The sequence below is a fragment of the Dama dama genome, chromosome 7, assembly GCF_033118175.1.
Source record: "Dama dama isolate Ldn47 chromosome 7, ASM3311817v1, whole genome shotgun sequence".
NCBI lineage: Eukaryota > Metazoa > Chordata > Mammalia > Artiodactyla > Cervidae > Dama > Dama dama.
Window position 1 is genome coordinate 31,635,159 of NC_083687.1, and position 17,131 is coordinate 31,652,289.

Sequence of the window (17,131 nt, forward strand, 5' to 3'; positions counted from 1 at the left end):
TTATCATAATTACCTTCAGAAAAGAGAGTAAGCGCCACTAGACAGAATATATATGCAGCCAGAGTAAAGCTTAATATTCTAATTTTTTCGTTACATGAGAACTTATTCACTGTTATGGTTGGTGGAAATAATGGTATAAAGTTCTTCACTCCTGAACTTCCTGAGGCTATTTTCAGGAAGAAATGAGCAATCAGTCATCCTTGAAGTAGCGTAAATGCTCAAATATCAGTTAAAGAGTGGTGGGAAGACGGAGTGGAAGGGCCATGTAACTGACTAGTACAAGGGCGAGGGAGAGAGGGAGCTGGGGAAGAAGGTTCCAGAGAGGAGATGAAGCTATGCTGAAACTCGATAATAGGTTGTTCAGTAGATGGACGATAGGGAGGCAAATATCCAGCCCCTTCCACCTGGGGAAAATAAACACAAAGAAAAGGAAATATATGCATACAAGGCACATACTAAAAGATGCAAGTAGTTTGCTGTGACTATAACACACAGTCCATTGGATAAAAGGTGAGATAGAAGTCTCTATCAATAGTCAGTACCTTGATCTATAGATTTTCATCAATTATATTAAGAAATTTGATTTTTAACTTGGAACAAGGGTAATTTTCATTTAGCAAAGAACAATCTGATGGAGAGAGCTTGGCAGATGAGATTTTTTTTTTTAATTGTTGCAATGATGGGATTATCTCAGCAGTACAATATAGACATGATGTGAATGGCTGTAACAGTCTTCACATGTTTGCCTCTTCTTCATTCACATCTCAGCTAAGGCTTCTCATCCTCAAGAACCCTTCTTGAACAGCCAATCTAACTTGGTCAGTCACCAGAACATACCCATGTTTTAATTCTCTGCATTGTAACAATTGTTTGTTGAATAGTCATTTAATTATTGCTCTCCTTAACTAAGTAAGTTCCCTTTGTAAAGAAGTGCTATTTTTTCATTGTTTTAAAACAGGACCTACAGTAACTGCAAAATACTTTGAAAGTATTCTGCTCAATAAATACTTTTTGAGTGAATGAGTGAAGAAAGTAAGTCAGTGGCAAAAGAAGAGGAAAGTAATAGGTATTTGAGGAACTTCATTTGATAAAAAGAAGGAATGAAAGAGATTTGTGCTGACTTTTTTTTCCATTTTATGCCTGCTGACTAGATACACTGTGGACAAATCAATTGGGATAGTTACATAGAATAGTACTGGTTTCAGGATGAGTATAACTTCCAAACTTTTAAAATTTTAAATTATAGGTAAGAAATTTATCTCTTTGGCTCACTGGAGCTTCTTTTTTTTTTTAATTAATTTATTTATTTTTTCAGTGGGTTTTGTCATACATTGACATGAATCAGCAATAGATTTACACATATTCCCCATCCCGATCCCCCCTCCCACCTCCCTCTCCACCCGATTCCTCTGGGTCAGTTCTAATGAGATGGATGAAACTGGAGCCCATTATACAGAGTGAAGTAAGCCAGAAAGATAAAGAACATTACAGCATACTAACACATATATATGGAATTTAGAAAGATGGTAACGACAACCCTATATGCAAAACAGAAAAAGAGACACAGAAGTACAGAACAGACTTTTGAACTCTGTGGGAGAAGGTGAGGGTGGGATGTTGCGAAAGAACAGCATGTATATTATCTATGGAGCTTCTTAAGAGTAATTTAAAGATTTATATTTCTATCTGAAAGAATCTTCCTGATAACTTTGCTTTTCTTTTCTTCAGGACATGAACCTCAGTTGTTCCTTGTGGCAAGACAACAGCATGTCTGTGAAACGCTTTGCATTTGCCAAATTCTCTGAGGTCACTGAACAGTGTTTCCTTTTATTTACCCTCATCCTACTCATGTTCTTAGCATCACTGACAGGCAATGCTCTCATAGCCCTTGCCATCTGGACCAATCCAGTCCTCCATACCCCTATGTACTTCTTCCTGGCCAACTTGTCTCTCTTGGAGATTGGATACACTTGCTCTGTCATACCCAAGATGCTGCAGAGCCTTGTGAGTGAGGCCCGAGGAATCTCTCGGGAGGGATGTGCTACACAGATGTTTTTCTTTACATTATTTGCTATAAGTGAGTGCTGTCTGTTGGCAGCCATGGCTTTTGATCGCTATATGGCCATATGCTCCCCACTTCATTATGCAACACGAATGAGTCGTGGAGTGTGTGGCCATTTAGCAATGGTTTCTTGGGGAGTGGGTTGCATAGTAGGCTTGGGCCAAACAAACTATATTTTTTCTTTGGACTTCTGTGGCCCCTGTGAAATAGACCACTTCTTCTGTGACCTCCCCCCTATTCTGGCACTAGCCTGTGGGGATACATCCCATAATGAGGCTGCAGTCTTTGTTGTGGCCATTCTTTGCATTTCCAGTCCATTTTTATTAATCATTGCTTCTTATGGCAGAATTCTAGCTGCCGTGCTGATCATGCCGTCCCCTGAAGGCCGCCGAAAAGCTCTTTCCACCTGTTCTTCCCACCTACTGGTAGTAACGCTCTTCTATGGCTCAGGATCTGTCACCTACTTGAGACCCAAGGCTAGCCATTCACCAGGGGTGGATAAACTCCTGGCCCTTTTCTATACTGTGGTGACATCCATGCTCAACCCTGTCATCTACAGCTTACGGAACAAGGAAGTCAAGACAGCTCTTCAGAGAACTCTGGGCAAGAAAAAGTTTTGACTCATGAGTAGATACCAGAGGAACATACAAATTCCTCTTTGCAAAAGATGCACACTCAACCTAAAAGGAAAGAAGAAAGGAAGGAGGGAGGAAAAAATATTGTACTTTTCAAACTATTTTGTAAGAACATTCTTTAATAACAGTGATTGTAACAATGATTGTAATTTTGGAAACAGTTCTCTTCCCATAGCTAAAGTTCTGACTGCCAAATTCTAGAAAGAAGTTGGCTATTAAAGAATTTAATAGGAGAGTCTAACACTAGACAGGTTTTCCAAAATATTTCAGTTTAAAAGTATAGGTCTAGAGTCTAGATTGCCAGATTATATCTCAGAAGCTTGGCAAATTCTCACCCTATATTCTTAGGCATTTTCTAGCCCCTGAGGGCCCATCTGACTTCTGCTCTGGTCACTAGGGTCTGTCCCATAAGACTCCTAATTCCCTAGTAACTCTGTGACATGTATTACTTAATTGTTGGTACATTCTCTAGAGTTAAAAAAAATTTTAAGTTGTGTGTGCTATAAAAATATGTAGATATCAGAAAAAGTAAACTCTTAAAGTCAGAGGTATTTGTTGCAGAATATTAAAAGAAAAATATGAGAAATTTTTATGGAGAGTCCTCATGGTCAAAATGTTTTTAGAAATAAAGAGAAATCACATTTAAATCCAAGGATGGAAGATGAAAATAATTAATATAAATAATTGTATTTAATACAATATTTAATATAAATAAATAAGTTTTTATGTAATTTATAAAATTTACATATGTGCAAATGAATCCTAACGGAATGTACTTGGAAATCACCCAAAAACTTGCTCTTAAGAGAAATGAACATGGCTACAACACAATCTAGTAGCTCAAGGCATCTGTTAGATGCATTTCCTTGGATTTGAACATCTTGACCTCAGGGAGGTGCTATGATCTATGAGGGATGAATAACTACTCGTACAGTAGCTATAATATGACAGAAAGTGGAGAACTGTGCTGCTACTATGACTTAACTTACAGTATCAGAAGAATAAGTTCTGGGAGAATGATGTATGGTATGGTGACTATAGTTAATAACACTGTATTGTATACTTGATATTTGCTAAAAGAGTACTGTAGATCTTTAGTGTTCTTACCACACACATACATAAATGATAACTATTTGAGGTGATGGGATATGTTTCTTAACTTGATTGTGGTAATCATTTCACAAACGACACATATCAAATCATGTTATATACTTTATATACAATTTTATTTGTCAGTTTTACCTCTAAAAGCTGAGGGGGAAAAAGACTGTAAAATTTCTACAGTCAGGGTATAGTAGTGATGTTCACTAATGACAAAGATGTGTTTTACCAGATATATGCATTTTACCAAAACCTATCCAATTCATTGTTGACCAAAACATAATACATTGTGGTTATTATTTATGTGTGTGTACAATAATTAAGAATGGAAATAATCTGAACGTGCAAAAATAACCACTTAACAATTATGCTATAGAAATAGGCAGGAATTATATGCAGGCAATAGAGACTATTATTTTAAAGTGTACTTATTAATCTAGAAAAAATTAATGATTTATTAAGCATTAAAGCAAGCTAATAGCAATCTGTATAAATTTTAATGTATGCTTATTAATCTAGAAAAATTAATGATTTATTAAGCATTAAAGCAAGTTAATAGGGGGGGCTTTTTTGCGGCTCTTCCTTCCGGTAATTCCTATTTTTCTCCCTTCTGCAAGCCTTCTCCGGTGTTTCTACAAATAAATCTGTTTTGCACCGAGAAGGAAGAGTGCTTTACAAGTTAAAATACAATGGGGACATAGTGTATTTCTTTCCACTGTGGGAGCTGGAGGAGGGAATGATATTCAGTGGTGTTTTTCTCAGGTGAAAGCAGCAGTAGATGATGATGTAGCAGAAGCAGATATAATTTCTACAGTAGAATTTAATCATTCTGGAGAGTTACTAGCAACCAGAGATAAAGGTGGTAGAGTTGTCATCTTTCAGCAGGAGCAGGAGAACAAAATCCAGTCTCATAGCAGAGGAGAATATAATGTTTACAGCACCTTTCAGAGCCATGAACCAGAGTTTGACTACTTGAAAAGTTTAGAAATAGAAGAAAAGATCAACAAAATTAGGTGGTTGCCCCAGAAAAATGCTGCTCAGTTTTTATTGTCTACCAACAATAAAACAATAAAGTTATGGAAAATCAGTGAAAGGGACAAAAGACCGGAAGTGTATAACTTGAAAGAGGAAGATGGAAGGTATAGAGATCCTACTACAGTCACTACACTACGTGTGCCAGTCTTTCGGCCCATGGATCTAATGGTTGAGGCCAGTCCACGAAGAATATTTGCCAATGCTCATACATATCACATCAACTCAATTTCTATTAATAGTGATTATGAAACGTATTTATCTGCAGATGATTTGCGGATTAATCTTTGGCATCTGGAAATAACAGACAGGAGTTTTAATATTGTGGATATCAAGCCTGCCAATATGGAAGAGCTGACAGAGGTGATTACAGCTGCAGAATTCCATCCAAACAGCTGTAACACATTTGTATACAGCAGCAGTAAAGGAACAATTTGGTTATGTGACATGAGGGCATCCGCCCTCTGTGATAGGCATTCAAAACTGTTTGAAGAACCTGAAGATCCCAGTAACAGGTCTTTTTTTTCTGAAATCATCTCTTCAATTTCTGATGTAAAATTCAGCCATAGTGGTCGATATATGATGACTAGAGACTATTTGTCAGTCAAAATTTGGGACTTAAATATGGAAAACAGGCCTGTGGAAACATACCAGGTGCATGAATACCTCAGAAGTAAACTTTGTTCACTGTATGAAAATGACTGCATATTTGACAAATTTGAATGTTGTTGGAATGGATCTGACAGTGTTGTCATGACTGGATCTTACAATAATTTCTTCAGGATGTTTGACCGGAACACAAAGCAAGACATAACCCTGGAAGCATCACGAGAAAACAATAAACCTCGCACGGTTCTGAAGCCATGCAAAGTGTGTGCAAGTGGCAAGCGAAAGAAAGATGAAATCAATGTTGACAGCCTAGACTTCAACAAGAAAATACTTCACACAGCCTGGCACCCCAAGGAAAATATCATTGCTGTAGCTACTACAAACAATCTGTATATATTTCAAGACAAAATGAATTAGGGTTGGCCTTCCTAGCAGAAGAACCCACTTCCTGCTTAGTTGAGATAGTTGAATCTAGCATTCGTACTTAAAAAAAGAGAGAGGTCCATTGTGGCACCCCTTTTCCAGTGTTTGACAATGTGCCATTCGACAACACATTTTCCATAGCTACATGGAGAAAGCTCTGTGGATCCCTCCCTGTGGTGTTCTCCATGTCTGCTAGCCATTTAGGTAAGGGTAGGGCACTTTTAATTTAAATGACTTCTTGCACCATCTTGCCTAATGGACTAGATTGGACTGTGTCAACATTGATTTACTCCACTTTTTATGCCTTCCATTGTGATGACGTCAAAAACAGTGAAAGCCTTCAGTCATGCTTATGGGATTTAATTGTGTATCCTCATTACTGTATCATTTGTGGGGTACACCCCTCCTCCCCTTTTTTAAATTAAATACAGCTCATTCTTACTGTGGCTTGTAGCATTCCTCCTCTCTGGCCTCCTGGACTCTTCCCCTTCATCTCTCTTCCCCTTGCCCCTCCACCCAGTCTTGGTGGTGGTATAAAAAGGAAAGAATGAAAGCACACAAACGAGTCAGTTTGGGGTCAGTGGTAAAGGGGGTACATGTTGCGAACAAATGTTTTAATAACAGTTGGCTGTAATCACTCCTTGCCGTGTCTGGCACTGAAAATAAGGAAAAAAAAAAATACTACTACAGAATAAAAGTGACAAAGAATGGAAAAAATAAATAAATAAATAAAGCAAGTTAATAGCAATCTATATGGCATTAACATTTTGTTAAGTTTTATAAGTTTGAAAAGATCAAAAACTTGACAACTTACATGTAAAAGAATCAGACCATTACATCTAATCACACCATATGCAAAAATAAACTTACAGTGGATTAAAGTCCTAAATGTAAGACCAGAAACCATAAAACTCCTAGAAGAGAACATAGGCAGTAAGGTCCCTGACATCACTCTTGACAATAATTTTTGGATCAACTCCAAAGGCAATGACAACAAAAGCAAAAATAAACCAATGAGATTACATCAAATTTAAAAGTTTCTGCACAGTGAAGGAAACCACAACAAAATAAAAAGGCAACTACAGAATGGGAAAAGATATTTGTAAATCATATACCCAATGGTTTATCCAAATAATATCCAAAATATACAAAGAACACTCAATATAAAGCAACTGAATAACAAAAAAACAAACAATCCAATTGAAATATCCTGCTGCTGATAAGTCACTTCAGTCGTGTCCGACTCTGTGCGACCCCATAGACAGCAGCCCACCAGGCTACCCTGTCCTTGGGATTCTCCAGGCAAGAATACTGGAGTGGGTTGCCATGTCCTTCTCCAACGCATGAAAGTGAAAAGTGAAAGCGAAGCCGCTCAGTCGTGTCCGACTCACAGCAACCCCAGGGACTGCAGCCTACCAGGCTCCTCTGTCCACAGGATTTTCCAGGCAAGAGTACTGGAGTGGGTTGCCATTGCCTTCTCCAATAAGGACCTACTGGATAACATACAGAATGCTACTCTGCAATATTGGGAAAGAATCTTAAAAAGAACAGATATATGTATATTATAACTGATTCACTTTGCTGTACAGCAGAAACTAACACAACATTGTAAATCAACTATACTCCAATAAAAATTCATTTTAAAAAATCTACGACAAAAAATAAAATAGAACAAACCTAACAATAGGATGTGAGAGTCGGACTGTGAAGAAAGCTGACAGCAGAAAAATTGATGCTTTTGAACTGTGGTGTTGGAGAAGACCCTTGAGAGTCCCTTGGACTGCAAGGAGATCAAACCAGTCCATCCTAAAGGAGACCAGTCCTGGGTGTTCATTGGAAGGACTGATGCTGAAGCTGAAACTCCAGTACTTTGGCCACCTCATGCAAAGAGTTGACTCATTAGAAAAGACCCTGATGCTGGGAGGGATTGGGGGCAGGAGGAGAAGGGGACGACAGAGGATGAGATGGCTGGGTGGCATCACCGACTCGATGGACATGAGTTTGAGTATACTCTGGGAGCTGGTGATGGACAGGGAGGCCTAGCATGGTGCGATTCATGGGGTCACAAAGAGTCGGACATGACTGAGTGACTGAACTGAACTGAACTGAACAATAGAAGAGATTTGCTACCAACCTCAATTCAGTAGGTAACTAATTATACACAAGAAGCATTTCCATAGAGAACCCTGTCCCAAGGAAATTCCTCTGCTAACTCATCTGGGATAAGCATAAATGGACTGTTTAAAAACAACACTCAAGAGTCTTAGAAATATAATAAAATTACACACTCACAAAGCATTCTTGATATTAGCCTCATTGTCTTCCTAATCTTGGCTTTTTTCTTTCTGGCAGCATTGTATCAAATTGTAAACTCACAACTTCTGAAGCTAATTCTTAAATAATCAACTGCATACTACACTTTCTCTCTTTGAAAATTTGAAAAATTCAAGTATGTTCCTTCCTAAATCCTTTTTTATTAAGTAGTATTTATCTAAATAAGGTAAGTAAAAAGACACTTATTTTTTAAACTATGCATTCTTAAGGATTGTAATCTGTGTACATCACAGTACTTAACATACGTAGGGAAAATAGACAGCATTTCATTTCTGAAAGACGTCTCGAAACTTTGGAAATAACTAGTTTGGGGCCTATAGAGAGCAACTAGATTTCTCTTTGTAATCAGTCTTTCTCATTCTCTCACTTAAACCAAACTTAAATGCATGTAAATTTTAATAAACAGTAAAGCTGACAGATACTAAATACCTGAGTGAAATGTGAAGTTTTCATTCAATCAAGCAAATATTTTTAATACATAGTCAAAATTTGATGAGCTGACTTATCCACAAGTTTCATCCACATGTTTTAAAGTCAGATTAAGAACTTTTCTTTCTTCTCTAGTATTTTCCTACACATAATAATCACTGTAAATATAATAAAATATTCTGTGATGAAAATTACATACAAAAAGATACACTAGGATGAAAATGTTAGCGGAGATACAAAGGAAAAATCAAAAGAAATAGTCCAATGCTTTATTAAAGTGACTTCAAACATTCATGGATAAATAGATCCCTATATAGTTAAATAGTGATGAAAACTCACTGCAAGTAGATCAAAAAGTAGGATTAAAAAGTCATGGAATCCAAGAGTTAACAGTAATGAAATATGAGAATGGCATGGAAAAGATTAGAGATCTAGTATACAATCCCAGAGCTTAATTGTACATCTTGGAAACTCGAAATCCTGAATTTATAGTCTTATAATCTGTCTACCTCATTGAAGGAATTCTCACTTTCTGATCTTTAGAATCTCCCTAGTCACTAGTAGACATTAGTGATGAATGATTAATAATATCTTGAAATATGGGTGCTAAAGTTTCCTTTGTCAGAGGACTTGGGAATAGTTACTAGATGATTTAATAGGTATAAAATGCTTCCTGTAGAGTTTGGCACACAGGGCTCATTAAGTATTACTTGAAACTATTATTTTATTTTTGTATTGCACATATCTGACCTAGGGATAGTGTGGAATCGAAGAGTCACAATGACATTTTAACCCTGAGTAGCTTCATGTGACACCTCACAGGAAGGCTTTGAGGATTTAATGAAATAGAAAATGTGAAAACTGCTTTGCAACCTACAACAATGTAATCTGTTGTCCCTAAACCAATAATTAACTGTCAGGGTAACTCAGAATTTTGTCACCAGGATACATGACTCTAACTTCCCATCTGAATATCTCTCACTTGACAGATTACAAACTTCATGAAACACACTTCATGAAACTAAAGGAAAAGTATTTAAAAATCTCATTACATTATTAACTTTCTCAAAGTATTGCTTTACTCAGCTAGCTAATTTTTGTTGTTACACTATGCCTCTTATCTTAAAAAATAATTTTAAAGGAATACAGCCTCAGGATGTAAAATAATTTATAGTTATGAATAAGTCCCTGATGCTAAATTATAATAGAGAATTTTCTCCTGATCCAGTTTCCTGGACATAAAGGTTGCATTTGTAGCTAAATACAATTAAGTAAATCATTGATAACTGTCCAGAGTCTCATAAAAACATGATAAGCTCACTTGATAAAGAAAAATTCTTATAAGACAGATAATTAAAATTTAAAATAAAAAGTCAAATGCCCAGTTTGAACGAAGTAATTATGCAAGAAAATTTACATCCCAAAACAAATTTTTGAGTATGAGAAAACATATGTCATAGCTAAATTCTCTCAGTTTATACTTCAGGAAACTAACATGAAAGTGCTTACATTTCTTGCTCAATTCTAAATTACGAAGATGGATTTTAATAAAACCAGCCTTCATAGTCCCCATGGGGATGATACAATTATTCAGCTATAATAATATACTTGAATCTGGAAAGGCTATCTTGATAAGTCTTACAGTACTAGGTTTTGTCTGACTCCTTTTGCTATTGTTACCTCAATATTTTTATTTTTCTTAATATTTCAGTACTGGCTTGTATTAATAGCATAGTGTTTTCATAAAACAACCATCTGATTCCTAGGCCCCAAGCCATATCTACTCTATCAGACACCTGGATATAGAAACCAATAAACTTTAATTGCCTCTTCAGCTAACATTTATGCAAAAAAAGTATGAAAATCATTACTTTGGAGTATCTGAAACAGTCACCTCTTGGCATTTAATCCTACCAGTGGCTCAGCGATAAAGAATCTGCCTACAATGCAGGAGACCTTGGTTTGATCTCTGGGTTGGGAAGATCCCCTGGAGGAGGGCATGGCAACCCACTTCTGGTGGGCTACAGTCCATAGGGTCGCAAGGAGTCAGACATGACTGAGTGACTAAACAACAACAACTACATCCTAAGGATACAGTTACTGTCATCTTTATTATACAGAGCAGGAAATTCAGTTTCAGAAAGGCTGGGTTACTTGCTTTGTTTTGTAATGTCATGAAAAGCAATTAAGTCACCTGGTGTCACATATTTTAAGTTATCACCTCTACCCAGTTTGCTGTAGCCAATCTTCTGTGACCAGATGCTTAACTGTGCACACTGCATAACTGTGTTTTGTCATTTCTCAAAACCTTTCTACCTTTCCTGCCACTTCCCTGCTATAGGTGAAACAAACTGAAAATAATGGATCTGATAAACAAAAGCCATCCCGAAGAATTTTTTCTACTAGGCTTTGCTGACCGTCCTTGGCTAGAGCTTCCTCTATTCATTATTCTGCTTATAACATACCCCATGGCCATGATGGGAAACATAGCCATCATTCTGGTGTCCAAGTTAGACCCCCGTCTGTACAGCCCCATGTATTTCTTCCTCACCAACCTCTCCTTTTTGGACATGTGCTACATGACAAGCACTGTCCCTCAGATGCTCTTTAACCTGGGAACGTCTAAGACAATCAGCTATCTGGGGTGTGCAGTTCAGCTTTATTTCTTCCACATAATGGGGGGCACAGAATGTCTGCTTTTGGCTGTTATGTCTTTTGATCGCTACATGGCCATCTGCAAGCCTCTACACTACACCCTCATCATGAATCAGCGCGTCTGTATCTTATTAGCGGCCACCGTGTGGCTGAGTGGAATGATCTTTTCTGTCTCAGAGGCCACTCTTACATTACGGTTACCACTGTGTGGTCGCAATACCCTGGACCACTTGCTGTGTGAGATTCCTGTTCTGATAAAGACTGCCTGTGGTGAAAAGGGTGCTAATGAGCTCACACTCTCTGTGGTGTGCTTTTTTTTGTTAGCTGTACCACTATGCTTAATTCTTGTTTCCTATGCTTGTATTGGACATGCTGTATTTAAGATTAAATCTTTGGGGGGAAGGAAAAAAGCCTTTGGGACGTGTTCCTCCCATCTCATTGTAGTTGTCTTGTTTTATGGTCCAGCCATTAGTATGTACCTTCAGCCCCCCTCCTCCATCTCAAGGGACCAACCCAAGTTCATGGCTCTCTTCTATGGAGTAGTGACTCCTACCCTCAACCCTTTCATCTACAGTCTGAGGAATAAAGATGTAAAGGGGGCACTGGGCAATCTGATGAGGAGCATTTTCACTTCCAAGTGAGAGTTGGCAGACATCAAATGAAATTATTTAACCATTAGGTTAGGTATATAGAGGTTTCTTTAATAACTCATTCTTGTCTCCTACTTTCTCAGTTCATGTTAGATGTCCTTTTTGCAAAATATGTCACATTCCTCATATTCTTCTAAAATGGTGTTAGGCAAGGGTGATACTTGGCTAATATGCACCAGCAACAGCACACTTTTATTTGTGCAATCTATTAAAAATAGTTCTATTCTCGTGGGTAGATACTGAAATCATAACTGTGCTAAGTAGTAAAAGAAAAGAAGGCAATAATATAAATTATAAACTCATTTGTTCAAGCTAATCATCACAGCAAGCATTCGCCAGGGAACTTCCTTGACTGAGTCACCTAAGAAACATCCCGACACTCTCTACAAGATTGGCCATGTCTAAATGGGAGCACGGCACCACTGTGAGACACTCTACACCTTAAATCAACCATGAGTCTCATAAGTTTATCAGCTTCAACTTAGGTAGATGCTACTGCTTCTTTAAAAACACATTGTGACTTGTTTAACAAACAAGTGAACAGTGTTTTTATTTTGCCTAAAAAAATGTATCATTAAATATTAAAATAAATAAAATATATGGGAAAGGCATTGGTAAGTTTCTTAACATTCCTTTTAAATACCATAAGCATGAGCTTTCTGAATCAATGAGAGGAAAAGATACTGATAATAATGAACCACAAGGTGGAAACATACGGGGTAGCCTGAAATGCCTTTTGAAACTGTGCAAGAATCATTATGAGAAAGAAACAATTTGTATTTCTAGAGTGGAAAGCAGCTTGATTACTTCAAACAATATAAGTATCTCTTTGATGCTCTGAATCTGTATCATTAAAAGTTAAAAGTGCTAAACTTAGTTTCAGGACTCACACCCAACTTAACACTTTGTCACAAAATTAGTTACATATTTTAAAGCAAATTAAATGCTTTTGTAATTATTCAGTATAGAATTAATATGATGAGATTACAGCTTTGTAATGAAGAAATTAACAAGCAAGAAAAATAACAGTGATATGAACTTTTCTGGCATGTGTTCTGGTATGATCAAAATCTAAGCAAACTATTGGATAGAAAATTGCATGTTATCCTGAACAAGAATAAATTGGAACTCATATCTAATTTTTTTTACAAAGAACAGATCTTCTGGTGCTTGATCGAGGTCTTAAACTAAATAGATTTTTTGGTATGTCTAGTTTGGAAAAATTCTAAATAACTTTAAAATTTGATTGATGGCTAAATGCAAAAAAAAAAAGTTTTTAAATTTTACACATACACATACACACACACACAGAGCAATGAAATTTAAAATTTTGTGATGCTAAATGATATCTCTGATCATTTTTATTAAATATATCCTTTGTCTAACTTAGTCTTAAATACATAGGAATGTGGGAATATTTAGTTTGGAGGGCAAAACCCAGCAACCCAGCTTTGTGTCATAAGCTTAGCTGTAGAGACTGTTTTAGAGCTGTTCAGATTGCTTCCTTAAATTATCTACTACCTCCTAGGCCTGTAAACATGACTCATTTCAGAATTGTGGGTGTTTTTGAGGCTCTGAAATATCAGGACTTCCTAAAGAAAATGCATAAAGATTTTAAAGATAAAGAACATTGAGTATAGTGGTGGTGGGAAAGCCACAGATATATGCTCTAGACTACTTCACAGTAGTCATACACGTCCAGTATATTCCAGCATGAAGAATATTCTCATTAGCCACAGAGAAGTTCTGTTGAAGGAAACACATTATATATGAAGGTTAGTGTACTCTATACTTCATGTAAAAGCATGAGCAATCTCAAGATTGCCTTTTCAAGGAAGCTAATCAAAAAACTTTTCTTCTTTTCTCAGCCAAGCAAGTCTTTCCTGAAGAACAAAAGGAAGACAGCAAAGTATTGTAACCCCTAGTTATAAAAATGCAGACATGTATTTGAGAAAGGCTTTAAGGGAGAAATCAAAAAGGCTTAACTATGATTTGCTTCACACTGGAGGTGTCCTCAAATGTGCATAGCATAGTAACTGCAAAGCCTGCTTGGTTGCTTCAGATATTCTTCATTGCTTCTTAGGTTAAGCAGGTGTTCCATGTTCTTACCTACCAATACCTTGCCTATGATGACCATTACCTTATGAGCTATATAGCATTTTTACAACTATTTTCATCTCCTTTATACTTCTCACTGTTTTGAAAAATGAGAAATATAAGATGCTTACTATGGCTGCATTATTTCAGAGACCTTCTTAATTGATTCATAAAACTTATTTTCTCACTATTGATAATGGTATAATGAAGAAAATAGACCAAAATTCCTCTCAATATTAACTACTTTCAAAAAAGAATAACAGTTTTGGAGAAATGATTTAAAGTATCTCATTATGTGCTTAATTAAACCAAAGAAAACAAATTTTTGATGAATGATGCCTAAAAAACAAGAAATTAAAAGGTATGTTCTAGGAACTTCCCTGGGGTTCCCATGGTTAAGACTCCATGCTCTCAATGCAGGGGATCCAGGTTCAGTTCCTAGTCAGAACTAAATCCCACACGCTGCAACTAAGAATCCACATACCACAACTAAGAGTTCACATGCCTCAACTAAAGATCCCATGTGATGCAACTAAGACCTGGCTCAGCCAAAATAAGTAAGTAAATAAAATGCTTTTTAAAAGATATATTCTAGGTATTTCAAGATTACAAATATCATCTTTCCACAGGAACTACATCTGCTCTTTAATCAATTTTTAAAACAATTCCATATCTCATTTTCAATTGAGAAAAAGACACTTTTGTTTTATTAGGTTTGTGCCATTGGAAAAAATCTAATATTGAGTTCAATCTTGATTTTATATAATTGTTTTCCCCACCAGAGAGTGACTGGTATTCAAGCAGTCTGTGTTTAATTCATATCTGCTACAATGAACTCTGTGACCTTGTGATAGTACATGCTCAATAAGAGCTGAGAGAGTGAGTAAATGAAAGAGTAACCAATGGATGGATGGATGGATGGATGAATAATTGACGAAGAGATGCTCCACTGTACCATTAATGTCACAAGGATACAGGCTCACTCTCACCCCACTAGTCTCTTTATTGCCCCTCTTACATCTTTGTTTCTGAGAGTGTAGATTAGAGGGTTGAGACTAGGTGTGACAACAGTATAAAAGAGGGCAATGAACTTGCCCTGATCTTGAGAATTTCCTGATGGCGGCTGGAGGTATATGCACATGGCTGGAATGAAAAAAAGGGATACGACCATAAGATGGGCTCCACACGTCCCAAAGACTTTCTGAAGTCCAGTTGTTGACTGCATCCTCAGCACTGCCCGGGCAATGGCACCATAGGAGCTGAGAATGAGGATAAGAGGTATGAGAACAAAAATGGAGCTCATGACCATGAGGGTCAGCTCATTAGCATGGGTATCAACACATGACAGTCGAAGCAGTGCTGGAACTTCACAAAGGAAATGGTCCACTTGGCGATGTCCACACAGAGGTACCCAAAAGGTAAAAAAGGAATGAAGTGCTGAATTGGTAAAGCCACTTACCCAACAAGCCACAGCCAACAGATGGCAGAAACGAGGGTGCATGAGGACAGTGTAATGCAAGGGTCTACACACAGCTGCATAACGGTCATAGGACATGACTACCAACAGCACACATTCAGTGGTTCCCAGTGCAAGGGAAAAATAAAGTTGAATCATGCAACCAGTGTAAGAGATGGTTTTTTCTGGACCCCAGAGGTTGACCAGCAACTGAGGAATGAAGCTGGTAGAGTAGCAGAGATCCAGAAAAGAGAGATTTGAGAGGAAGAAGTACATGGGAGTGTGGAGATGGGAATCCAAGTATGACAAAATAATGATGAACAGGTTGCCTGTCAAAGTCATGAAGTAGAATATCAAGACAATCACAAAGAGAACTACTTCCAGATGAGGCCAATTAGAAAAACCCAGTAGAAAAAAGTAGTCTTCAGAGCTTGCATTTATTTTTTCCATTATCATTCATTTCTTGTTACCTGATGAAAGAGCCATATATATTCAAAATAAAAGGAAAATAAATTGCCAAAGCAATCTTGAGGGAAAAGAACAGAACTGTAGGTATAACCATCCCAGGCCCTAGACTATACTATAAAGCTACAATAATCAAAATATCATGGTATTGGCACAAAGACATATAGGTCAATGGAACAGAATACAGAGCCCAGAAATAAACCCACACCTATGGTAAATTAAGGAGGCAAGATATACAATGGAAAAATATAGTCTCTTCAGCAAGTGGTGCTGAGAAAATTAGACAGTTACATGTAAAGCAATAAAATTAGAACACTTAATCACACCACACACAAAAATGAACTCAAAATGGATAAAAGACCTAAACAAACAATGGAAACCATAAAAATCCTAGAAGAGAACACAGGCCAAATGCTCTTTGACATAAATTGCAGCAATATTTTCCTGGATCAATTCCCTAAGGTAAAAGAAATAAAAGCAAAAATAAATGAGAACTAACTAAACTTAAAACGTTTTGTATAGCAAAGGAAAGCATTGACAAAATGAAAATACAAGCTATGGAATAGGAGAAAATTTTCAAAAATAATGCAACTCACAAGGGGTTAATGTCCAAAATATACAAACGGCTAATACAACTCCACATCAAACAAACAATTCAATCAAAAACAAAAAAATGAGTACAAGACTTAAAGAGACATTTTTCCCAAGACATACAAAATAGCTAAAAAGCACATAAAAATACACTCAATATCACTAGTTATTAGAGAAATACAAATTAAAAAACAATGAGATAGCATATTACATCTGTCAGAATGTTTATTACCAAAAAGTCTACAAAAAACAAATGTTGAGGATGTGGGGGAAGGGGAATACTCCTGTTGGTGGGAATGTAAGTTAGTGTAGAATGTAAGTTGGAGAACAGTAGGGAGGTTTCTCAAAAACTAAAACTAAACCTACCATACAACCCAGCAACTCCACTCCTGGTTATATACCTAGAAAAGTGAAAACAATCATTCAAAAAAACGCATCTCAGTGTTCATAGAAACACTATTTACAATAGCCAAAACATGGAAGCAATCCCCATGCCCATCAACAGATGATTGGATTAAGAAGATATGGTGTATATACATATATATATAGCATCACTGACTCAGTAGACATGAATTTGAGAAAGCTCCAGGAG

General features: G+C 36.8%; 4 protein-coding genes across 4 annotated transcripts; 3 read left to right on the forward strand and 1 right to left on the reverse strand.

Annotated features, from left to right (window-relative positions):
- The first annotated feature begins 1,731 nt into the window (after window positions 1-1,731).
- Window positions 1,732-2,682, forward strand: LOC133059132 (olfactory receptor 10C1-like). Its single transcript, XM_061146165.1, has one exon. It carries the CDS (start codon window positions 1,732-1,734, stop codon window positions 2,680-2,682), a length of 951 nt encoding a protein of 316 aa, XP_061002148.1.
- Window positions 2,683-4,446: 1,764 nt separating this feature from the next.
- Window positions 4,447-6,535, forward strand: LOC133059295 (serine/threonine-protein phosphatase 2A 55 kDa regulatory subunit B alpha isoform-like; the record flags this gene model as incomplete). The annotated part of the gene is made up of 1 exon (XM_061146283.1): window positions 4,447-6,535. A coding segment is annotated over one exon (1,410 nt), but the record flags the coding sequence as incomplete, so codon positions are not given.
- A 4,450-nt stretch (window positions 6,536-10,985) lies between these two features.
- LOC133059133 (olfactory receptor 2B11-like) lies at window positions 10,986-11,921 on the forward strand. The gene has a single exon (XM_061146166.1). It carries the CDS (start codon window positions 10,986-10,988, stop codon window positions 11,919-11,921), a length of 936 nt encoding a protein of 311 aa, XP_061002149.1.
- Window positions 11,922-15,012: 3,091 nt separating this feature from the next.
- On the reverse strand, window positions 15,013-15,943 carry LOC133059134 (olfactory receptor 2J3-like). The gene is given in 2 exon segments (XM_061146168.1): window positions 15,013-15,927; window positions 15,929-15,943. Coding segments are annotated over 2 exon segments (930 nt in total).
- Window positions 15,944-17,131: the final 1,188 nt, after the last annotated feature.